Source organism: Diceros bicornis, chromosome 11 (genome assembly GCF_020826845.1).
Source record: "Diceros bicornis minor isolate mBicDic1 chromosome 11, mDicBic1.mat.cur, whole genome shotgun sequence".
Classification (NCBI taxonomy): Eukaryota; Metazoa; Chordata; class Mammalia; order Perissodactyla; family Rhinocerotidae; genus Diceros; species Diceros bicornis.
The window spans coordinates 30,915,574-30,941,452 of NC_080750.1; the positions used below are offsets into that span (position 1 = coordinate 30,915,574).

The 25,879-nt window shown below is 41.5% G+C and overlaps 1 protein-coding gene across 3 annotated transcripts in view; it reads right to left on the minus strand.

Annotated features, from left to right (window-relative positions):
- Window positions 1-4,884: 4,884 nt before the first annotated feature.
- Window positions 4,885-25,879, minus strand: part of TBC1D9 (TBC1 domain family member 9) — a 111,171-nt gene continuing 90,176 nt past the window's right edge. For all 3 annotated transcript variants that reach the window (XM_058550115.1, XM_058550114.1, XM_058550116.1), the window contains exons 14-21: window positions 21,144-21,242; window positions 20,900-20,968; window positions 16,452-16,692; window positions 11,745-11,810; window positions 10,836-10,922; window positions 8,102-8,176; window positions 7,922-8,025; window positions 4,885-7,026 (exon numbers count right to left, since the gene is read on the minus strand). In XM_058550115.1, coding sequence (XP_058406098.1) covers window positions 6,304-7,026; window positions 7,922-8,025; window positions 8,102-8,176; window positions 10,836-10,922; window positions 11,745-11,810; window positions 16,452-16,692; window positions 20,900-20,968; window positions 21,144-21,242 — 1,464 coding nt within the window. In that variant the 3' untranslated portion in view covers window positions 4,885-6,303. The remainder of the gene's footprint in view (window positions 7,027-7,921; window positions 8,026-8,101; window positions 8,177-10,835; window positions 10,923-11,744; window positions 11,811-16,451; window positions 16,693-20,899; window positions 20,969-21,143; window positions 21,243-25,879) is intronic.

Consider the following 25,879-nt stretch of genomic DNA (forward strand, 5'->3'; position numbering starts at 1 on the left):
TGGCTATTCTTGCTGTACTTATGTAAATAATTGGGCCAAATTTATTAAAACTAGACTTATTTTACAAACTAGTTAGTTTTAATTTGGCTAGCTTTGATAAAAAATGAGGGTGATTTTAGAGAGAAAAATTATATTTCAATAAAAACTATAGTATACATTTGTGGATATTGGATCCTAGGTTTGTTAATTATCTTTAAGGTTTTTGTTTTACATCTGTTGACTGGACTGGATCCTGATATCTTCTAGTCTCCTGAAATATCTGGCTATAGGTCTCCAAACTAATGTTTTTGATTTTTTCCATCATTTTCATTTGGAATCACTGAGAACTAAACCTGCCCTTTGTCCTGAAGCCTTACAAACTGAAGCCAACGGACTTAATATAAACTTAAGAGATTATCCGATGACATCATCAGAGACATTTTAAACTGCAAAAGATGCTTTGACACTGACATCTAAAAATCTTCTTAACTGGCTGTCCTCTGAACTCAGAAACTGGTTTACAATTTGCTCCAACCATTAACCTTGTTTTTCTTTTGTTTCCATAGAAATTCTTCTTAATAAATACTTGATTGCTTACTTCCACAATATATAAGGCCTAACTTTGGGAGCCTCCCTGCATCACCACCTTCTAAAATGAATTTAATTGAACTGATCTATTATCAGAACTAAGAAATGTATTCAGTAAGATGGAACAGTCTACCAACTCAGCTTCTGGACTATGAAACAACTTTAAGTTTCAAAAGGACTGTGAAACTTTTAGTTTCAAAGGCGGGACAGTGGGAGATCAAGATTGGCCACCCTGAAATATATCTCTTTACCTTTATTTTCTCTGACACACATTTGACCTCCCCCATTAACTGCCTAAAGGAATTTAACTCTGGGTATGGACAGACTGACAGGGTCCTCGCTAAAAGTTTCTTTTCAAAGTTCTGTTTACCAAATATTTACATTTGTAAAGGTATCTCCCTCTGTGCAGTGGGAAGAGGGGGGGTGACCTTATCTGTGAAAACTCTTATCAGGGTGGAAGAAGACTTAAATCTACATACTCTTGATTACTATAATTCCTGTCTCTCCGGCCACATTCTCTATAGGTGGACCCGCAAAGCATTGTCTGACAAACATTTACATTTCCCTCTTTGTGTAAATTGTCTTCTTCCCCTCTGAAATCCCAAACTGCCCACCCCCAACATCCTCCTTTGTCTTCAGCTGAAGATAGTATTTAAGATGAGAATCTCTGCCATTTTGTTGAGAAACTCAGTTTCCCTGGTTTTTCCCATGTATACATGTTGTTAAACTTGGTATTATTTTCTCCTGCTAACCTGTCTTGTTAATTATTTGGCCAGCCAGAAGAACCTTAAGGGAAAGGGCAGAGGGGGATTCTCCCTCTTCCCCAACAGGGGATTGCAGACTGGCCACTATAGATTAGGGAATTTGGAGCTGAGAAAGCTGGGAAAACAGTGGTTGAAGAGATCGTAAGAGGATCAAATTGGAATGGGAAAATCAGTGAGAGATATTGTGGATCAATAGAGGGTTTAAGAGACTAGAAGTGCCAAGAGCAAGTGTAGTGGGAGTGACAGAGCTGGAAAGTTAGGAGGGTCATACTTCTGAAGTACAGCTGGAGATGGAAAGTCACAGAAATCAAGATTGGAGTGTTTGCTGGCTTCCCTCTGCAGATATTAAAGTTCCTTGAATGGTAGCAAAAATTGGGGCAGAGAAGAAACCTGTGAGCCAGATGCTCAAGTATTTAGTGAATGTTGGAGAAGGCACAGGAAAACCCAGAAGGTTGGTAGATGTGACACAATAGAGGAGGCACAAATTCTTGGACATACCTCTCACTGAGAGATCGGGTCTAGCTCCCCTCCATTTGAGTCTGACCTGGCCTGTAACTGCTTTGATCACTAGGATATGGCGGATATGTCCCTACTCTAGTTCCAGGCCTCAGGAGTGAGGGTGGAGGAAAAGTCATGACCAACTCTTACTTTAATCCTGCAGTGACCTCCTCACTGGTCTGCCTGTTTCCATCCTGTGCATCTACCTCAATGCTCATTACAGGGTCAGAATTATTGCTAAAACCTAAGCTGGGTCATGTCTCCCCCCTGCTCTGAACCCCTCAGTGGCTCCCCATCTCACTCAGTTAAAAGCTCAAGTCTTTTTGTTGACCTTCTAGACCCTGTGTGATGTGGGTCCCTGTTACCTCTCTGCCTAGTACCTTGCCTCTGCTCCATCCACAGCTTCCTTGCTGTTCTTCAAACTTGCCAAGTACTTGCCCACCTCTGAGCCTTCATACTTGCCGTTCCTTTTGTCTGAAAAGTAATCCCTCCAGATATCTCCATGGCTCACTCCCTCAGCTTTTACTCAAAAGCCACCTTCTCTGTGAGGTCTTCCCTGATCACCTCATCTAAAATTTGACCACCTTCCCAAGCCCAGCATTTCAAATCCTGCTTTAGTTTTTTACCCCCTACGTGACTAACATAACATACATGGTATTTATCTTGTTTATAGTCTGTCTCACTTTTCAGAATGCAAATTTCTCTTGAGACAGGGATTTTTGATCTGTGTCATTCGCTGCTATACTCTCCGTGCCCAGGACAGTATCTGGCACATAGTAGATGGTCAATATTCATGAAATAAGTGGATTCGCTAGACCTATCCAAAAGATTATCTCCAGACCAGTCCTAGGGATATGGCATGAGTCTAGCTGATACTCTGCCCATGAAGTATTCTAAGAAGAGCTACAGGGTTTAGCTTTGCAGAGTTCTAGCCTCTCTGTGGAGGGTGAGGAAAGGAAGCAGTTGTGAATCCAGGAAGCTCAAATAATCTACAGCTTAGCCTTCAGCCACCTGCTCCTCCCGCCGTGCAGACCCGTCTCCTGGCAGCCAGCGGTATTAACAAAGCCCACGGGAAGAGAAGCCTCGTCCTGGCTGTCTATGCTCACTCTGTGCCTATCTACAAATCCCTTTGTCTGGCTCCCTATACTTTCCTTTTAAAGAATCAGACTGTCAAGAATATGTTAAACAAAAGGCACAGGGCCCTAAACATTACGTAAAAGAGTCGTGTTACAGCAGAAAATAGTGTGAAATCCTTTGTACTCACCACATCAATTGCTATTCTTTTCAGGTTAGAAGCTATGCTGTAACAAAAGAGCCTTCCTACAGGATGGGTAATGAAGAATATACAATCATCAGAGGAGCCCTTAACCAGAGGTAGGAGAATGTGGCAGCTGCCAACACTCCCCATGAGTTGCACTCTGTTAGACCCAAGAACTAAAGAAGCTCTAAGTTTAGGTCCCCTAGACAAAGCTTTGATGGGAGACCAGGCTAAGGCTACCCTACTCAGACTGGGTGGCTGCTATAGAATCTCTGGGGACAGGTCAGTGAGGACGAGAAGCCTGGCTACCTTCCCTGCTTGCCGTGATAAGAGCATGCTGGGAGTTGCCGTCTGCCGGGCTGCCAGGGTTCCCACCCTGCACACCTTGGCGGGAGGTGACGACAGTGTTGGCACATGAGCCTTCTCCTTGCCCACAGCTCCCTTTGTGGCACTTCCACATAGTTCATCCCCCTCCTACCCAGAATCAGACTTGAAGTAATGCTGGATGGAATGACGTGGTTGCATCTGTGGTTTCTCTGGCACGCTCACTTTTCCTGGCACGCTCCCTTCTCAGCATCCAGGCTCCAAATGGTTCTTTCCTTTCCCCCTAGCAGTAGCTTTCTCTGTTGAGTTTTCACATGTGGAAGCTCCACTGAAGCCAGTGTCCAGTGCTCTGAAGCTGGAAGCTCACTGAGACGCCAGTTCAAGTCTTTTGGGATATAGACATTGAACCCACCATCATGGTGGTGACGGGGTAATGATTATTAGCATGGGAAACTAATCTGCACAGAGCTAGACAGAAAGTGACCGTTCAGAGAAGGAGAGAGTAAACCACAATAAACTGAAATAACCAGGATAATCCATGGAGATACTAAACAGACATAACACAACCATTAAAAACTAGACAGGAACTTTAATCTTTTTTCAGGAAATGCTCCTTGAAATGCACTGACTGCCTTCTGGAGGCTGAGGAGAAATGAGCTGACAAGCCTGTTTGTCTCAGACTATGCTGGAAATAATCAATTCAAAGGCTCAGGGCTCCTCCATATGCAGCTGTTAGAAGCAAATAGACCAAACCTTCCCATTATGTAGTATACTGCTGCTGTGATGAAAAGCACTATGACGTGCTTGAACAAATAGGACAATATTACGATATTGGACAATATTGGATATAGGACAATATTACAACATTATGACAGAGCACCAATAATACGATAGAGCATTCAGAGTGATGCGCTGTTCAGTATAGTCCTTTTCTCAATGATAATGGAAAGTTCTGACTCCTCGTTTATCTAGGGCTATACACTTAAACGCAAGCTTATTGCCCTCCCAAACCCATCTTTGATGTAGGTGAGGACAGGTGGGTGCGAGTATCAAAATTTACAGAGTTATTTCTTGAGGTATCTTTAAGTGACTTTAAAGACAAAAACACATGATGAAGTAATGTCTAACAATCTTAGAGTCAAATCAAATAAATGACAAGTAACTCCATTAAATACACACCAAATGGTATCACAGTGTACTAGTAAGGATTAAACAGGGATTTTCACCCTTTTTTCACTTACATAGAATAAGTTAAATAATTAGATAACTGATAAAAATTCTCTTCCTTATTTTAAATATTCTATTCATATGCACATGCTTGCATATTGTATTTCTTAACCCAAAATATTTGCCTATAAAAATTTGTTTACTTAGTCAAAATGGTTGCCTAATATATAATTCCCTCTGCAAAGTTGTCGAAAGAACAACGTTACTCCTCAGGCAGGAACTCAAGCACCAAGAGAAAGCCACATCTGAGTATCTGATATATTTTATTTGTTCACATTTATCCTATTTGAGGTTAACACTACTTCATTTGACAGTTTAAAAATCATTCTGTAAACAAAATAAAAAAACAGCAGCAACAGCTAAAATAAGGACACAATGTATAATAAAATAAAGGAATGTGTTGAAAGGAATATTCTGAATATGCAAAGAAAATGTGACCATGATTACAAATTCAACAGTAAGGAGAAAAAACCTCCAACATCTGTAAAAGACAAACTATAATAGTCATAAAAAAGAAGCAAGAATCAAAGTGCAGGTGTGCTAGTTTTCATTTCCACATCCTTTCAGGAACTAGATAGAGCATACTACTCCTTTAGATAAAGTGACAAGTTCTGCTTTAAAACAGTCAGTTACGCTATCTTGCAGATTTTTCAGTTTACATGATCTCTACTTTACAGGATTTAACTGGAAAGACGGTCCTATGTGGTACATGGTATAATTTCTTGACTCTATGGAAAGTATGGAAATGGTAAAGTTTATTGTTTTATTTTTTGTTTTATTTGCAATGAGTAACAAGAAGCTGAAAATCCAGTATCAGAAGCATCAGTACTTTCACTCTTTCCAAAAAGAAAAAAAAAAAAAAATCCTCAGCCCTCTGTCATCTTCGTTGCCACTTTCAGATTCTTTGTCACAAAAGACTGTTCATTTTCCCTGAATTCTAGTCAGCTGACTTAAATAATCAGAACAGTTTTTTAATGCAAAATTGGTCTGGTATTTGTTCGAACTGATCAAATAGAAGTGTTATTCTGGCGTCACATAAAAATCATTTACACTTTCATGATTGTTTAGAACCTCAAATGTTTTCCCCTTGAAGGGAACATCTGTTGAATGTGATTTTCGAATAGATGACTTTTATGAAATATACTTCAAATCTTAAAAAATGTTTTTAATGTTCCCTAAAATGGTATGGGATTTACACCAGCTGACAATGCCTTTTCCATTTAAGAACATTCTTGTGTTTGTGGCATTTCATTTTCCTCACAGCTCTAACTGTATTTAAGAAGACCAAATAGCCAAGTCGCTGCTGCCTTATTTAGCATTAATCAGCAATATTTTTTAAACCATGTATACAGCTCAACAGCAAGATTAAGAAGTTATAATACACACATATCACGGACAGGTTCATGTTTTTTTGGAATTCACTGAATAAACTGTATTCTGGTAAATCCCCCTCCCCCCAACATGAGAGTGTACTGTACCTACATCGAGGTGTTTAAATATTTCTCCAACAGTTTTCATTGTATTATATTATGAAAACACTAGGCTTTAAGCCAGGTACTAATAAATACTTAATTTAAAAGAAAGAAAGAAACCCCAACACAGAAGAACATAAAAAAGACCCATTCCCTCCCTCTCCTCCCCCTCCCCAGGGAAGGCGCGTGTGTATCAGCCTGACAGAGCTGAGATCTCGTAGTCACTGGCCGAGGTGAGGGGCTTGCCCATCATCCGGATGTTTTTTGCACTGGTGATCCTGGCCATCATGCACACGGGCTTGTCAAAGTACTTCACCAGGGCAGGCTCAGTCAGGAGGGAGGCCAGGAACTGCTCGAAGGTGATGGCCCAGTCTCGGTCCAGGCTGGTGCTCCGGGGCAGCGCCGCTGTGCCCTGGCCACTGCGCACCAGGACTGTGTCCTCCCCAATGTCCTCGCAGTGCAGCTTGTCCTCCTCATGGGAGCCGGCACTCAGCACCGAGTACGAGGACATGGAGCTGTCATCCTTGGTGTCATCGTCAGAGATCAGCATGGAGGTGCAGGCCCCGTTGTCGCGGGGCGAGGAGTCCTCCAGCTTTATGTCCTCCATCTGCCCTCCCAGGGAGTGCTCCTCACCCTCGCCCACCAAGCTGGCCGGGAGGGGCTCAATGGACTCCACCACGTAAGGCTGGCTGGGCCCCTTCTTGGGGAAGAGCACGCCTGGGATGCCCTGGTCGCAGGTTGGCCCGCTGCCCCCGCTCCCGCCCTCCTTTGCAGGCTGAGCGACGAAGAGCTTGCCGACTTCCCCAATCTCTAGCAGGAGGCTGGTCACTGCCGCCGTGGCATGGTACAGCTCCTGCTCATTGGGGTCCTCGCTGAACATGTTATACATTGTCTTACACAGCTCGATAAACTGCCCCTGAAAAGTGGTTTGGGAAAACACAAACAGTGTGACCATCTCGTGGGGAGCACCAAGTCAGGACTGAAGTGGACTGCAAAGCCATTTAATATTAGACTCTCACAAGATCCCCGGAAAGTCCTATACGTAGGGTGGATTGATGTGTTGTTTTAAGTCTCTTTATTGATGGTTCCATTTTTTTAATTTGAAAAATTTCCAACATCCGTGCAAGTAGAAACAATGAAATAATAAACCTTCATGCAACTATCATCTAGAGTCAAGAATGACTATCTTATCCAGTTGCTCATTAACTCTTTCATCCTTTGTTGAAGTATCTTAAGTAAATCCCAGATCTCATCTCACTTCATGTCCACACGCTTAGTATGCAGCCCAGTTTTTCCAAGGTTAGCTCCAATCCCCCCTCCCATGACAAATCTGCCAGTGTCCCTGGACAGAAGTAATGCCTTCCGCCCCCTACCCAGATGATTTATCTGTGCTTCCGTTAGGAAACGTAGCATTTTCATCTTGTGTTATAATTATTTATATTGTTTTATCTCCCTCACTACATTTCAGTTTTTTAAGAAAAAAATACGCCAGACATCTTTATAGCTGAGCACAGTGATTTTGAAACGGCATGAGCTTGTCTTTTGAGTATCTGAGGGTATTTTTAATGATTGGGATGAGAATGCATGTACTCTCAAAATTGAATGTTTCATGGTTCACATTTTCTCTGAGGAGATCATTTTCTCACAACCAAGCATATTTTTGATGCATAAAAACATGCACAAAATAGATCCAAACAGACACTAATTAAGTGCCCCAAGTTGTGTTTGAGGATACTCATTCTGCATTTATCTATAACTGAAAACAGAGCTTCAAGGTTTGGAATGAATGAACTGAACTGTTAAGCACTCACCTGATTCAACTTGGGTAAATCCTTTGCATTCTTTGATTTGGATTTATTTTCCGGAGTCCAGAGTCTCAGATAATTACGATTTTCTTGAGAATTTGTCCTCTTCCCTAAAACCCAAATGTCAAGAAATAAGTGTTCAACCAGCGGTGAGGTAAACACACACACAGAAGAGAAAGTCGGTACCTCTGTCTGGCTTCAGGCTCACTGTCACGAAGCCATCATCGGCACTGTGTTTGCTTCTGCTATCCAATCCGACCACTACCAAGAGAGAGTCAGGAGGAAAAAGCAGAATGTTGTAAAATAAACCCATAGATGTAGCATTTGTAGTAGAAAATTAAAAAACCTTTAGGTAGGGCTGCCTGAGTTAGCAAAACAAACAAAAGAAAAACAAAAACCCAGCATACCGAGTTACATTTGAATTTGAGATAAACAACAGATAAGTTTTTAGTATAAGTGAGTCTCAAATATCTCACGGGACATAACTTACGCTAAGCAAATTATCTGTTGTTCATCTCAAATTCAGATTTTACTTGGTGTCCCATACTTTATCTGACAACCCTATCTCTAGGTGAAGGATTCCCCTGGAATTCTTTGTCACAAGTGGGGTTCAGTGCACAATTAGGAATTAAACGAACAATTTCATGTAGTCTTCCACACTTATAAAATGGTGGTGCCTGCCCCAGTGAATGTTGATTTCCCTCCCCTCTCTCTTATATTATCATCTGAACTTTGCTTACATGAGATTGACTTGCTGTCAGGCCCGGCAAAAGATCAAGAACTTACTTTTTGAAAAGAAGTTAAAATCTACGTTTATAAAAGAAAACAAAAATATGCTATATGCTATATAATCTAGCATTTCAAAAACATGACTTTCAAGGAAACCACTTATAGCTTGTTTTCTTTTTCCTTCTTAAAACAGGACATCACAGGGCACATAAGGATTTCAAAAGAGTGAAGCGTACAACACCCCAGATTCCCATTCAGTTTGTCATATTCCAGCACTTCCTCGGCCAACCAAAAGGTGGCTGGTTTGCCAGACATGTGACCTTTACTGCACTTAGTGTCAAATTAATCTCAGCAGCTTTTAAGACAGAGTGAGGACAATGTACTATATGTCATTGAGAAATTCCTCTCCTCTTAATGTTGAAAATGATTTAGTGAACAAGTAGACATTCAAAAATAGTTAACGTATGGTAAAGCCACGCAATGGCTATTATACAGCCATTTAAAAACCACGTTTTCAGAGAATGTTAATGACATGGTAACATGCTCAATGGATTTTAAGTGAAAAAAGTAGGATACAAAACTGTATAAACAGTTTGATCCCAGTTTTATATATATATGATCTATTATTATAATTATATGAATAAAGAGACTGAAAAGAAATATTTCAAGATATTAATTATCAGTTAGCTTTGTATTATAAGATTTTTTAAGACATCTTTGGCTTATTTTATCTATATTTAAAAATTTCAGTACAAAGCAATAGTACTTTTGGAGTCAGAAAAACAATTTTAAAAAAGTATCTTTTAATGATATTAAATGCTACTGGCCTGTGACCATGCCTGAAGCATTTTTGAAACAAGTGATTCCTTTTCTGAAATGAATGTCCAATAAGAAAGACATGGCAAACATTTTGCAGCCAAACTATGATTGCTCACAATGTTAAAAATACTGTAGGATGTGCTAAGGCACTATGCTAAAAGCCTTACTATACTATCTCAGTAAGTCCTTACTAGACCCAATATGATAGCTATCATCTCCATCTTCACACAAGGAAACTGAGACTCAGAAACGCAGGAACCTGTCTGAGGTCACCTAGATGACAATATACAGAGCTAGCATCCTGTCCAAAGCTCCTACCCTCAACTTGTGTTAACAATAATAGTAAGACTGGGTCTGGCTCATTCCTCTCTCCTCAGTCACTTAGATGCTCACAGGTTAAAAGCAGGTCTAAGCTGTGCTTATTTTGGGATGGCAAGATTTAAGAGGCAAAAGACTCAGGAGCAACAACCCACAGTTACTTTGGGATTTGGGGAAGTCATGAAGCTGCTCTAATGACGAATTAGAGGGTAAATAACTCGCTGCAGCAGCAAGCTGAGAGACGTTGCCTAGATTCATACAGGACAAAACGGTACATGATTTAACATGTAAATGTGGAGATATACACAATGAGTTGGATCATGTCTATGTACACCTAACAACCACACAGAGCAGGGGTCAGCAAACTTTTTCTGTAAAAGGCCAGATCGTAAATATTTTAGACTTTGCAGGCCGCACGGTCTCTGTCTCAGCTACTCAGTTCCACCACTGAAGCGTGAAAGCAGCCACAGGCAAGACATAAATGAAGAGCTTGGCTGTGTTCTAGTAAAATTTAATGGACACTAAAGTTTAAATTTGATATAATTTTCCCATGTCGTGAAATATGATTTTACTTTCGATTTTTAAAACTATTTAAAAATAAAAAACATTTTTTAGTTCACAGGCTGTGCAAACAGGCAGTGGGCTGGCTTGGGCCCAGGGGCCAAAGTTTGCTGATGCCTGTTACAGAGCAAAGACAGATATGAGAGAATGCTTTCTGAGATAAACGCTAGTCCTGAGTCTGGATCGCACCATAATAATAGGATGATAATCTTAATGAGCCTGGCCCTAGTGGGGAGAGGGGAGCAAAGTACACAGCTCTACAGGACACGCTTTCTCTGAGCCACTGGGACCCAAGGTACACGGTCCCTTCAGTGGGCAGAAGTACCTGCTCGACTGTAATTGTCCACCTTCAAAAACTTGAAAAGAAAGTAACGTATTAGACAACTGAATTCACACACTTCTTTGACTGACTAGCTTTGGAGGCAACTTTTTCTAGTAACGGAGGGCTCTGTAGAAATGAAATATAGTACCCCCGGTGAGGAAAGTCACTTACCATGTGTGCATTCTGGGGTGATATCTTCAAAGAAGTATTGAGTGGCTTCAAAAGCAGAATCTGGCTCGTCTTGATCAGAGGATGGCTCTAGAGAGGGGAGGAAAGAGAATCCTCATGTTGGCAGGGCCATGACTCAATGAAAGTGTGCTTTAATTGTTAAAGAAATGACACAGGAGAGGATAAGAAGCTAAAGTGACAAAGGTGGGGTGGGGTCACATCACTGGGGGGCCTTCAATGCCTACAGCCTCTAAAACCTTATTGGGCGGGGGGCTCATTCATTACTAACTTCACCCTCCTTTTTAACAACCCCATGCCAAAGTGTCTCTTTACATTTTCCTTTTTATACTTTCCTAAATCCTGTGGAATGATGCTTTATGAACAAAATTTTAGGAAATTGTAAGCTATAAAGATAATTCCCAAATTTATAGTTTTACTCTATCTTTAGTGCCGATCTCTCCTATGTATTATTGTTATTATTTTTGTATTTGCTAGATATATCTCGATTAGAGGCCAACCTTGTTGAAAACTGAACTCAAAACCTCACTATCTTTCCCATTTGTTTCTGTCAGTGGTAAAATGACTCCCCTAGACCCAGAATCTCAGTCTCCTCCTCTCTTTCCTCTCTACCAACTCTTGTACCCCATGGGTTACCAAGTGCTACTGACCCTTTCTCCTGCAGAAGTCTGCTCTTCCCATTACCACAACTCATTGTTTAAACAGGTAAATGACCACAGAATCAAGCATATGTGGATTCAGGAACTTATGGAAATAGTCATTGTTCAGTTCATTCTCAGTGACCAAGGAGTGATTTTGTATATCAAAAAGAGGCAAACAGGTCACATGCAGAAAAGAGATTTCAGGCCAGGTCATGGTTACAGGTACAGGCGCTGCTCTGTGGAGCTCACTTACCAGGCAAGACATGCATTTTGTACAGGAGTTTGAGCTTCTCTGTGAGGTCCCCGTGGCATGCGGCACCTAGAAGTCACATGAGTACCGATGTGAAATGCCTCGTGTGTGCTGGTAACCCCTCCGGGTTTAGCATTCCCCTGAAAGTCTACTTTTTACAAACTGAAACCAAGACATTGTGTGACATAAGGTCTGGCCAGGACATATTTGGGTTAAGAGCTCTGGAACCAGGATGTCTGGCTTCAAATCCTTTGTACTTAATACGTGCCCTTGGAGAGTTAACCTCTCTGTACTTCAATTTCCTCTCCATGCAGCCAGATGATAAACAGAAGATTCTATCAGTGGTCTGGACATCAGGACCCATGAAATGTGAGACCTAAATATGTTAATACATATAAACTGCTTAGAATAGTGCCTGGCACATAATAAACTAATGTTATTAATAAGAAAGATCATGGGACTGGGCTTCAACACTCTAAATAGCTGTTGGAGTTCACAAATAATCTCAAAATATGTTTGAGATTGCTTCAAATTACTCATTTTAGAAACCCTTTTTAGTTGTTTTTGGGTTCTCCTAAATGTTTCTTCATTTATCCTAACCTATCTGCCACTATATCACCATAGCCTCAAACAAAATAATCCCGTTACCTTTTCCCTTAAAGTCCATATGTATTTCAGGAATCAAAAAATCCTTTGTAAAGATCTATTCTCAGAGCACCTAGGTGAAGATTAAAAGATCTGGGAAAAGAGGAATCATAGAATCTGAGTTGGCAGGAACATCAGGGGTTATCTGGTCGGATGTCCCCCTTAACGTAGGGTCTCCCCTCACACATCCATGTAAGATAGGAATCTAGCATCTGCTTGAACATTCTCAGAGACAGGGAGCTCATCACAACCAGAGGCATCTCATTCTACTCATTTTTGCTTTAGTCTCACGATCCTTAATCTGCAGTCTCAACTTCATAAAGTCCACGAACCCCATAATATGTAAAATTTTGTGTCTATGTGTATATGTCATTTTTTGGGAAGAAAATATCTATAGTCCTTTTCAGATCTCAGAGTCCATGACTCAAAAAAAAAAAGTTCAGAACTTCTCCTCTTCCCCTTATTCTACTGTCTAAAGCCAAAGAGAATAGGTCTATTGCCTCTTCAATGCAACAATCTTTCATATTTTAAGGACAACTATCCTGTCCCCCTCAAGCTTATCTTTTCAAGGCGTTAATCTTCCCCGGGGTACATCTATCCAAATTTTTCAACTTTTCATATGACCCATGGTTTGTATACCCTTTCCTATTCTTACCCATATCCACTTTGTGTTAATTTGTCAATCAGTATCTCTCTGGACGGAGAGTTCCAGAAGCCTCTTGTCTACTTCAGAGAATAGTGGAACTGTTCTTGACTCCTACTAATATAGCCTAAGTCTGCATTCAATTTCTTATACTTTCACTCTGGAGTTTCATATTATTAGCCCAATTTTACAGATGAGAAAAGTTGGGCTTACTGATGTTAAGTAATGTGTTTAAGGTCACAGGCGAGTAAGTGGCAGGCCCAGGATTTGAACTCAGATTTTTCTGACACTAGATGCCATGCTTGAAACCACTATACTATACACAGACATCCTAGCTGGTTCTTTTGCAATCATTTCTTAAAATTTAGGATTTCTGATTTATCCCTATCAATTTGTTTTTGCCAATCATTTCCTCCCCTTGCATTTTTTTAATCTTGTTTTTGTCATCCAAAATACTAACTTTCTCTCCCAGCTTTGTACAGCCCATATATTTGGTAAGCATGCCTTCTTTACCTTTATGGTTTAAGTTGCTCAGTCCAGTAGGGGGGGATGAATAGTAATCATAGTGACAATAATAACTAACCCTTTTTGAGTCAGGCACTGTTCTAGAAGCTTTACTTGAACTATCTCATTTAGTCCTGATGATAACTCCATTTTGCAAACAAGGAAACAATCACAGAGGTTGAATACCAAGCCCAAGGGCGAACTCTCAGTTGAAACTGACTCATTAACCATCACACTTTGGGGACAGTGTTCAGCCAGTCACGCAATCACAGAGTTCCATACACCTCCACCTTTTCCATTTATAATGAGTTATCTGTCAAATGACTGGCTGTATCATGACATCTACAACATGTTTAGAGACTCTGCCTTTCATCGACACGATTGGAAAAGGAGATAAGCTAATTTATGGCTTCAATACTAATCCTTCATTTTTAATTCCATATAGACCATCTGTTCACTAATTTCTAGAGGGAACTTTCTGGGGATTAACATTAAAGTTACTGATCCATCTTTTCCAGAATTCATTTTTTAGTTTTTTTTTAACTCGAACAGAATTGCTCATTTCTGGTCTACTTGTCTGTCTCCATAAGTATACATGTTTTTTCTTTTGTGAAGAAGATTTGCCCTGAGCTAACATCTGTGCCAGTCTTCCTCTATTTTGTATGTGGGTCACCACCTCAGCATGGCTGACAAGTGGAGTAGGTCCACTTGGGATCCAAACCCGGGAACCCAGGCTGCCGAAGCGGAGCACACGGACCTTTAACCATTACGTCACAGGACCGGCTCCTCCATAACTATATTTGACCCACAAGACTGACAACAGCTCTGAGAGCTCTCCCAGTAACCTGGGGTATAGTTTACTTTTCTCAAGAACTCAACTGCATTTTAAGAAGCCAAAGCCCTCTTTTCCAATGTTTTCTCTTATCTTGGACTTCAAGCCTCCTTTTCCTTTCTTGAAGATTTTGAAGAGTATTTTCCTTGTTGGAGTTGACTAAACTTTAGTAAATTAAATATTTCTACGACTTTCTACATGCAGAACATGTCTCTTTTTCCTCCTCCTTATTCTTGTCCAAAGATAATTTTTAAATACTCCCCTCTCCATAGACACCAGTATGATAAGTAATTGCCTTGGGGCAGAAAAGATTAGGATGGGGCCAAAGAGGTCTTTAGCCTTGTCTGGATTGTTTCACTTTTTAAAAACACAGAATGTACTTACGTATTCCTTGTTTAATACCTCCCTCTTCCCTAAAAAAGTCCCGTTAGTTGTCCTCAGCATTGAGTAGCGAGAAAACGATAAGCTTTCCCGACAGCCCTCGTTTGAATCCTGGGCCCAGCAGGTAGTAACAGTTCAAGAACAGATATGTATTTGAAGACTTGCTAAAAACTCCTGTCCCTGCAAGTTACTTAACTTTTCTGAGCTTCCGTCTCTTTAACTGAAAATGGGGACAATGATAGCAAGCAGGTAGGTAATGAAGCATAATCGTAACTGCACAAACTGTGCCTCCAACCTTGCAGTTGTGTGCCTTGAGGCAAATTAAATGCACATAAAGCGTTAGAGCAGTGCCTGGAGCAGAGCGAATGCTGTACAAACGTCCGTTACCATTATGATTAGGACCTCCAAGGGCTGCTGTTCGGATTAAGTGATAAAGAACGAGTTCTAAAGCATCTGAACAGAGCCTGCCCTTAATAAAGGCCACTTCCTCCATGGCCCCCCCTTCCAAGCATAAATATCAGTGCTTCAAATAATTTTTTCTTACCTAAGAGGATCTCACCTTTGCCTTTTTTTTTTTTTCCCGGTGAGGAAGATTAGCCCTGAGCTAACATCCGATGCCAATCCTTCTCTTTTTGCTGAGGAAATGGCCCTGGGCTAACATCCGTGCCCATCCTCCTCATATGGGATGCTGCCACAGCATGGCTCAACAAGTGGTGCATCGGTGCACACAGGGGATCCGGACCTACAAACCCTGGGCCGCCGAAGCAGAGCACGCGAACTTAACCACTACGCCACCAGGCCGGCCCCTATCTTTGCCTTTTTTAAAACCATCCGCTTCCTCTGGCCTTTAAGCCTTCCAGTCATTACTCTTAAAGATTTAGGGCACTCTGGAATCATCATTGACTTCATGTCTCACCCCTTCATCTTTCCTAGGGCATGTTGTTTTAAACTACATGGCCCAAGGTCACAGAGGGGCACAGTTAGAATAAAACATTTTTTCCTTTTTATCTCATTCTGGCAGCCTGACATAATGCCTGCTACATCCACAACCTCACATCAGGTAGGTCAAGCTTGACTACCACATAGCTATTTTGCTCGATTATAAACGGAACAAGAGTCCAGTAAGAATACAGGGCAGTGAACAGGTCAGACAGCGAGGCTGACACGCAGCACTGCACATGCCGCTTGTGAGGTGTGAGGTGTGGGTGTGCGCTCTCACGATGGACGGTCCTTTCTCCTGGCAAAATGGAGAGAAAAGACTTCCATTTCGACTGCAGAGCTACTGTGGTTTTTTCAGCCCTTTATGAAAATGTTTTATGAAATATATTATATGCAATATAAATATATTTTTTGTTAAAGAAAAGCAATCCATCCAAATATTTCGTTTTCTCTTGTAAAGTTATCATGGTCTGTGGCTTCAGTGTTTAAGTTGGCATTTTATCGCCCTGTGAGTTCTCTGGTAATGTATTTTAATAGTGCTGAGGACTGTCTAATGTAGAAGGCAATGATTTAATCATATAATGTATCCATTAACCAAAAACATATTTTACAACCAGCTTGCAAACCTTAAAATGTGTTCTTCTGCCCTCTAAACCCAATCTTCTATGGCAGTGGGGGGCAGTGGCCCCAAGGGCAGCACTGAGGACCCCGGAGGTGACTGCCCCATCGCCCCCTCCAAACTCGTGCACTAACATCACGTCCTTACTTAGGCCAGAGACGAACTCTCGGAAGTTAATCAGAGAATCTCCATTTTCATCTAATAACTGGAATAAGCGGGAGGCCAGCACGTCAGAGTGAGTTCCACAGGCCCAGGGAAAGAGAAGCACAAACATCCCCTTGAACTGCTCGAAGTCAATGCGATACTGTTCCAGGTAAGGCAGGCTGGGGTCGTGCCGGTCCAGCGCATTGCTGCTCCCGCCCCAGTAACAGCTGGTTAGATGTTCTGCCTGAAAAATCAAAGAACAGGATGACTACTGGGGACTCTATCCCACAGCGAATACCAGGAAGAAGAGGCCCTCCCTCAAGTTTGGAAAAAGGTTTTCGGTCAACCCGCACGCATCGCCTGGGGCAATGCTCTGGTCTCAGGGCCCCCTCCCTCTTCTCCTTGTCTACGTGTATCTCCACTAGACCACCCCCACCAACTCCATGGCAACCATGTCTGCAGTTGATAGCTGGCACGAAAGATCCAGTTGAATTACTAGAAGCAGGTGAAGAAAGAAGGGGAACACCCCCAACCCCCATTTTCTTCCCTCTTACACACATACTCATAAGCATTTTAAGAAATAACTCCTATGAAGATAAACGACTTCTTTACTTAAAAGAAATAAGTAGAATGTTAACCTGAAAGGATCTGTAATTTGGGCAATCTGACCACCTTGTGTTCTAGGTGAGGATGATAAAGCCCAGAGGTTAAGTGGCTGACACACAAGGTCATCCAGCCAGTTAGTCAAAGCAGAGTCACGATGAGATTTTGGGTTTCCTAATTCCTGGTTTAGTGTCCCATAAACTCCCTGCCTCCTGGTCACCACAATCACATAAATATAGTCATAGTCATACAGTATTCAAGCTACAAATGTGGGGTCCTATTTCACACATCTGAAAACAGCTCTAGAAAAATTATGAGTAGGAACCGCTATGGTGAGGAGAATAGAGATCTGGATCCAACAAAAAGCTTCCTGTTTCTGCCCTTGGAAACAAGGCAGCCTCTTTATTCATGAGGTCATATTGACACTGGTAGAAACATACACCCCTTCTAGGAAGACTGCAAAGATAAAACATGTAATAGAAAGGTGCAGAAAGACATCCCTCCCCCCAGACATTTACAGTTAGCTCAGGATGGTGGGTGGGGGAGACAGGAGGGGCACGAAAAAGGGACTTTATTTTTACTTTATTCCCTATTATATGTCTGAGTATTTCACTACAAGCATGTACAAATACTGCAATAGAAAAAAACACCTTTGAAACAGATCTTTCCTCCTTGCCTAGGGGTTCTGAAAGAGGGGGAGTCAGTTGTGACTGTGCAGTACTTAAGCTTGGCTCTTATTTAGAAAGGAGCAAAGAAGACCAATGTCTTTATCAAGCTGTTTACTGGGAATAGTAGCTAATAACCTAAAAAAGAGAGGAGTGGGAGGAGGGAAGAGAGGAGGAAGGAGAGGTGGAGAGCAGAGCCAAGGCCAGGTTTTTTGTAATGCAGCCATGGGAGAATAAAGGAAGCGCGTCCAAGTTCACCAGGGCTTTGAGACTGCATTCCTGGCTTCGGGGCAGACAAAGTGGTGATACCAGAGGGAGGGAGGGAGGCAGAGGCTGAGGTCCCAGTAGCCGTGGGTTGAGCTGTACTCTGAATTATCACTGGTGATGCCCAGAAACCCTCCGTGGGTGAGACGTGTTGATGATACATCCCCAGGAGGGGTCCTCTTTACCTGAGCTACGTCAGTGGATAAAGGTTACCCAAAGCATTTCTTCCTAACCAAAGCACCCAAGTCACTCTAGAAATAGGCCTGAATATGGGTACAGGCACTTCCCTGGTGCTCACATCTATCAGGAAAGACAAGCCATGCAGATCATCTCCTATTTCCTGATGAGACCCATACTCCATCATTTGGTGGCTAAGGGCCTTGAGACTGAACAAGGACCAAAGGACTAATTTGGAAAGAGTTCAAGAGAAACTAGGACAAAGGGGCCCTGAACCACATTTTCCACCAAATCTGCCTCAGGGTGGCAGCCTTTGACCTTCTTCCATCAAGTTTTACCCCAAAGCCCAAGCAGTAAGCTCCTTGGGAGAGAACTGCATCTTTCCTTTCTATCTGCAGGAAAACCCCAAGAAATCAGCTTTTTAAAGACTTAAAAGTCTAGCAGGTGTCTGACACATAGTAATGTCTCAATAAATGTTTGTTCAAATGAATTAAAGCCAATTAAAGTGTTCAAAAGACTCAAGAAAGAGTCTGTAACTGAAGTTTTTCTCTTGGGTTCCGCAGAACCAGAAACTCCTTCCCATTCCTAACACCCACCAAGTCTCAGGGTCTTCTTTGGGGTGGCTCAGTAGACTTGGGGAACTTGTGTTTGTCAACACACCCTCAGGGCAGGGCTTTGGAGTGTAAGAAAAGCTTGTCTTCTTCAGGTATATCCTCAGGGTACAAATGCTACAGGGTACACCTGGTACTTGGAGGTGCACAGACCAGAATGCAGGTAGGAAGACATGGCTTCAGCGATCTCTGGATCTGGGGCTTCTGCACAACCAGCCCTGGTCCTCCTTTTCCTGGTGTCCCCCAAGGTCAGCCTCCTCTTTCTTTCTTTTTTCTTTTTGGTGAAGAAGACTCCTGTGAGCTAACATCTGTTGGCAATCTTCCCCCTTTTTTGCCTGAGGAAGATTCGCCCTGAGCTAACATCTATGCCAATCTTCCTCTATTTTGTATGTGAGATGCCTCCACAGCATGGCTGACGAGTGGAGTAGGTCTGCTCCCGGGATCTGAACCCACGAACCTGGGCCAGAGAAGTGGAGCACACAGAACTTTAACCACTCAGTCACGGCCCCTCAACCTCCTCTTTCTGATCTCATAGCCCTTCCCATTATCTGTCCACAGTCTTGCTGCCTCCAGCTGCTACTCCCACGTCTGCTTAGTTACCCCAAACCCCGACCCTTCCCCCCACCACCCTGTGAAGCAGATTTCTTATGGTCTTCAGTATCCCTTTAAAATCGGACCTCAGTTGGATCATTATATTTTTTTGTTTTGATATAAGTTGGATCATTATATTGACAACCAACTTACACCAAGCAATTAGCTAGAGTGCTTTACATGTATGAATAAAACATGAATGGGATGGCACAGGATAGAGACTTCACTCTCGAGTGCTGAATGGAAGCTGGTGGGGGCACTGTTGTCCCCTCTGTTGGTCATGCTGCTGGGCTGCACAAAGCGCATCACTAACCATCGATGACACCTTAGTCTCTTGGCGTCTGCATAGGAAGCACGCAGAGACTGTACTAGATTGATAACTGATCACTAATTTACCTATGTATTCAACACACATGTTTCGAACACCTAGCAGGGAGAGACATTATAGTAGGCACTAGCGAAACAAAAATAAATAAAACAGTGGTGCCCTCCAGTCACTAAGAGGTAAGTGGGAACATTAGCAAAAATATTCCCAGCTATCACATTCTCTGATTCTAAGAGCTATTGGTGTTCAGCTCAGATCTTTATGTTTGTCCCTTTGTGTTTGTTCCTCTACTACCTTAGCTGTCCTCAATATAGCCAAGTTTAGTTTTGGCAGTGAAAGCCACTACAGTCATGAGCCCTATAACAACATTTTGGTCAACAACGAGCCGCATATACGACGGTGGTCCCATAAGATTAGTACCATATAGCCTAGGTGTGTAGTAGGCTACACCATTTAGGTTTGCGTAAGTACACTCTGTGATGTTCGCACAATGACAAAATCACCTAATGTTGCATTTCTCAGAACGTGTCTCGGTCATTAAGCGATGCATGACCACATATATAAGAAGCTACCCAATTAGAGATTGTGATAAAAATTGGTACCTGCATAAAAAGCATCTTTTAAAACTTTTTTCCTGTCAATTGCCACATTTTTACCTATGATGCTGACAATGATGGCTATGGCAAAAGTATTTTTTCCAGAAGAAAAAAATTCTACATTGCTTTATTTATTAACATATTTTCTTATTCAGGATCAAGATTGGTATGGGCTGAATTATGAAACAGAAATCACAGAGATTTAACCAATTAAGACATTTGATCAGCTTTATTCTTATTCTAGCTATATATCTCTTTTTAAGGGTGCCTTAATACAGCTTAATATAGGAAATTACAATTTATAAGAATGTCAGGCAGAAGATAATACTCATCGATCCAATGAGTATTATCAAGTAAACACCCTATTTTCTTAAGTCCAAGGAAACAGCTAAAATATGGAGTGGAAGAAAGCTAAAACATCAACTTAAATGAATTATAAGAATATATTTATTTTTCATATTAAGTACTCCATTTTTATGCTCTCAGCTCTATCTTCCTATTTACGTATATTGAGACTCATGCTATCCCTTAACAATTTAATAGAAAATCTAGAACTAACTGAATTATTAATGTGAACTTTTATTCCCCTGAATGTATATGAATTTACTTTGAAACTCACCTTGAAAAGAGCATAAAGTTCTTCTAGCTCATCAATGGTAAAGGAAGTTTCTGTTACAATGGTTCGCACCTATAAAAAGAATAAACAGAATGAATTTCACAAACTCAAAAATGTCATTTTGGGAAAGTTCCTGATTTTCTTCTTCTAAATCATCTTCAGTCTGTCAAGCAGGCATGTATGTGCCCACAGGAGCGTGAGGAAGGATGGAGAAGGAAGACCACACGCCATTTCTCAAAGGACTTACCACATTCCGCTTCGTAGTATCCTCCAGTGTCTGGATCACCTTCAGCCTCTGTTTGAATCTCATCTGCTCAATCAAATCTGCCCGGATAGTTCCAAATTTCTGGAAAGGAGCAGTATGGATATTTCTGAGAAATCTGCTAAAGCACAGAGTGTCACGCCTGCAGGATTGATGCAGACACAATCTTGATACATCTGAGAAACTTCTTGCCACGTGACAGGCATCCTAGACTACACCTTTATTTACTACATTACCTTTATTTATTTTAAAGCCATTTAACAACCATAAATAAATAACAGGAAATTCTCATGCTTCTTAACAGTTGAACTAAATTTCAAAGCCCCAAATGAGTCTTCCTCAAATCAACAGTGCATGGGAAAGAAGAGGAGTTAAATACGGCTATGAGGGCTATTTGTATATGAAAAAATGCCTTAAAGGAAGAATTTTCTTGACAAGAAGAAAGGAAGTATCCAACGCTAACTATTAGACTGGGAAGTGGGAAGAAATGTTGATGTGAGGCTCCCTGTCCCTGATCTCTAGTTCAAGAGCATTTGTCCTGGTCCAGAAACCTACATGATTTGCCTCTGGATGGCAGACACTGTGGTCTGGCTATCTTTTCAAACTCCAAAATGCCTAGCACTGCCTGAGTGTTTACTGAACTGAATTTCAAAAGCCAAATGAGTCTTTCAATCTCAATCTCAATCAATCAAGGTAGTGAAAGAATATGTGAGGTTTTACATCTTAGTGGTACAAAAGAAAGACAAATTCTGCTTAAAGCATGAAGATTGAACCATGGAAGCAATGGCTGCAAGGTCTAAACACATTTAAAGGATAAAGGAAAAGCTGACAGACAATATCAAGTATTGGCAAGGGTATGGTGCAACCAAAACTCTCACACGCTGCTGCCCAGAGTATTGACTGGTGAGACCATTTTAGAAATCTGTCTGACAGTATCGACTAAGTCAGCAGATATATACCTATGACCCAGAAAATCCTTTCCTAATTATATGCCCCAAAGAAAAGCATATATATTTTTTTACCAAAAGACATACACTAGAATATTCACAGTGCCACTATTAGCCAAAAGCAAGTAACCACTCAAATGCTCATTAACAGTAGAGTTATGGTTTATAAATAAATTGTGGTACTGTCACACCACGGATTACTATGCAGCAATGAAAATGAGCAATCTGTATAAATCTTACAATCAACTGCTGAGCAAAACAAATCAGGATCAAAAGAGCACATTTTGTATATTTCCATTTCTATGAAGCTCAAAATCAGACAAAACTAACCTACAGTGTTAAAAGTCAGGACAATTATTAACTTTGGTTGGATGGATAGTGACAGGAAGGGGACACAGAGGGCACTTCTGGGGTCCTGGGATTGACCTGGGTAACAGTTACATGGGTATGCTAAACACAAGGTTTAGAGTGCCTTTGTACATCTGTACCATGGAATACTACTCAGAAATTTAAAAAAACACAACTATTGATATACATAATGACTCGGATGAACCTCAAAGAAATTCTGAATGAAAAAAGACAAATCTCAAAAGGATACGTATTGCATGTTTCTATAGATGTAACAACCACGAAATGACATAATTCTAGAGATCGAGAACAGATCAGTGGTTGCCAGAGTTAGCAACGAAGTGAGGGACGGGTGGGTAGGCTTATAAAGGGGTAACATGAGGGAGTCTTATGGTGATGGTACATTTGAGTATCTTGATTGTGGTGGTGGTTATGCAAGGCTATGCATATGACACAGTCGCACAGAGCTACACCCACACACAACACACGTAAATGAGTGCATGTACAACTGGTGAAATCTGAACACATTCTGTGGATTGTGGTGATGTCAATTTTTTGGTTTTGATTCTGTAATGAGGTTGTTGAGGCTGTTAGTGTGGGAGAGAAGGGGATTGGAGAAGGAAGTGCACATGACTTCCCGGTAAATTTCTTTGCTACCTCCTGTGAATCTATAATTATTTCAAAATAAAAGTTTAAAAAAAAAATTTTTTTTTTAAAGAGTGGCTTTGAAGTTATGGTGTAACATTTTAGCACAGAAAACAATGAAGCAATCTGAAAAGTGAGTGACAACCAGGGAGTCACCCTGGTGACTCAAGAGCAATTCCCCTTGAGTTTAAGAACAGTATTGGTATAGAGAATTTGAAACTTTTTGAATGCCTTTTATGAAATAAGGAGTGGCATTATCTAGCCAAGTCAAATGTGACAGACCCCTAATGGTTGTCGCCTAGACTGGCAGTTGACTCACCAATATCCATCTGGTCTCCCTTCATCTACCGAATTCAAAATTTCAGCTGAGTACCTGGGTGCTCAGAAAAAGACTACATTTCCCAGCATCCCTTGCAGCTTGTTGTGGCCAGGTGACTAGATTCTGGCCAATAGGATGTGAGCAGAAATTTTATGGACAAAGCCCATAAAAGGAAAGGAGCACACCCACCCTGTCCCCTTCCTGTAGGGGTCAGACATTTTTCAAGAGTGGATAAGAAAAAGCATGGGTCCCTGACACCACTGAGCTCCATACCAGCCCTGAACCGCCTACGCAGACTGAAAGTGAGAAAAAAACAAATTTCTACCTCGTTTAATCTATTTTGGGGTCTGTAGTTGCAACCGCCTAGCCTGTATTCCAACTAATACAAAAGCTAAAACATAAACTGCTTATTATGATGCTTGGCACAAATTTACATTTTTTAACTCCATTTAATCCCATTCCCCTGGTTCTCTTTGTACCTCAGTGGCCACTCCTTTTCTGTCTCCTCTCCATCTCTAAACCTCACAGAACTCCAGGGCTCAGTCTTTAGACCTCTTTTCTCTACCAACACCTCTCCCTCGGGATTCCCACTCACTGTTCACCACCTCTACCGTTCCCACCCTTGTCTAAGCCACTGTTGTCTCTCACAATAGCCTCTAAACTGATCTCCTTGCTTCTGTGGGGCATTGCGCCTTTATTTTCCCCCCTAGCAGCAAGAGTGGTCCTTCCAAAACCTGAGTCAGATGGTACTACTCCTTTGCTTAAAACACCAGTGGTTTTATCTTTCTCAGTTTGGCTTATTTTGCTTAACATATTTAAAACAATAATAACAATTTCACTCATACGTGGAAGATAAACAAACACATGGATAAAGAGAACAAATTAATGGTTACCAGAGGGGAAGGGGGTTAGGGGGTGGGCGAAAGGGGTAAAGGGGCACATATATATGGTGACGGATAAAAATTAGACTATTGATGGTGAACATGATGCAGTCTGTACAGAAACTGATAAATAATAATGTACACCCGAAATTACACGTTATAAACCATTATGACCTCAATAAAATAATCGGAAAAAAAATGCAGGCTCTTGATGAACAGATAAACAAAATGTGGTCACCCACACAATGGAATATTATTCGGCCACAAAAAGGAATGAAGTCCTGACACATGCTACAAAGTGATGAACCTTGAAAGCATTATGTCCAATGAAAGAAGCCAGACACAAAAGCCCACATGTTATACAAAATATCTAGAATAGGTAAATCCACAGAGATAGAAAGTAGATTAGTGGTTCCCAGGGGCTTGGGGAGGGCAGATGTGGAGTGACTGCTCATGGGGATGGGATTTCTTTTCAGAGTGATGGAAATGTTCTGGAATTAGATAGTGGTGATGGCTGCATAACACCATGAATATATTACAAATCGCTAAATTGTACAGTTTAAAAGGTCAATTTTATGGCATGTGAATTATATCTCAATAAGAATAAATAAAACTTAAAGACAAACAAACAAAAACTCCAGTGGTTTTACAGCTCACTCAGGGTCAAATTCCAAGTCATTCCCCAGGCCCACAAGCCCCATGTGCTCTCCCCCTTCCGCGGCTGCCTCTCTGACCACCCTTTTCTCACCCACCCCGCAAGGCACAGGGGCCTCTTGCTGTTCCTCAAGCATGTCATGCAGGCTCCCTTGCCACCCAAGGCCTGTGCCCTGGCTGCCCCCTCTGCCTGGAATGTGCTTCCCTCAGATCTCTATTTGCTTGCTCCCCCATGTCTTATGTGTCTCTGCTAAATGCCACTTCACCAGAAACACAAACCTTCAGAGGAACAGCACATCACACCTTTCACCCTGCTGTGTTCCTTCTGACTTAAACTTAATTACTGCCTTACACTTGGTTTTTATTTATTATCCCCATCACTCTTACTATGAGTGCAGAGACTGTGCCCACCAGAGCTGAGGTTGGTGCAGATTCCTAGTAAGTGCTCAACATGTATTTGCTGAAGACACTTGAATCCTCACGATAATCTCAGGAAGTAAGTCCTCACCTCATCCCCATTTCACAGATCGGCAAACGGAAGTTTAACAAAAATCATGAACTTGCCTGAGTCCACAGAGCTGGCAAGTGGTAAAGCCAAGTCTGAACCCAGGCTGATTCTAGAACTCGCACTCATAGCCCCACCCCTGGGAAATGCCCCAGCAGTTCACCTCTCTGACTTAACAGAGTATAGCTGGTGCTCAATAAATGCCTAGGGTTGCCAGATTCAGCAAATAAAAACACAGGATATACAAGATGCCCAGTTAATTTGAATTTCGGATAAACAATGAATACTTTTGCACACTAAGTATGTCCCAGTCCTGTATTTTAGCTGGCAACCCTAGAAATGGCATCTCTCTATGGGTTGCTCCAGGTGGTAGACTCTGAACTACACAGTCTCCCAAGTTGGGGTTTACAGCTAAAGACTTC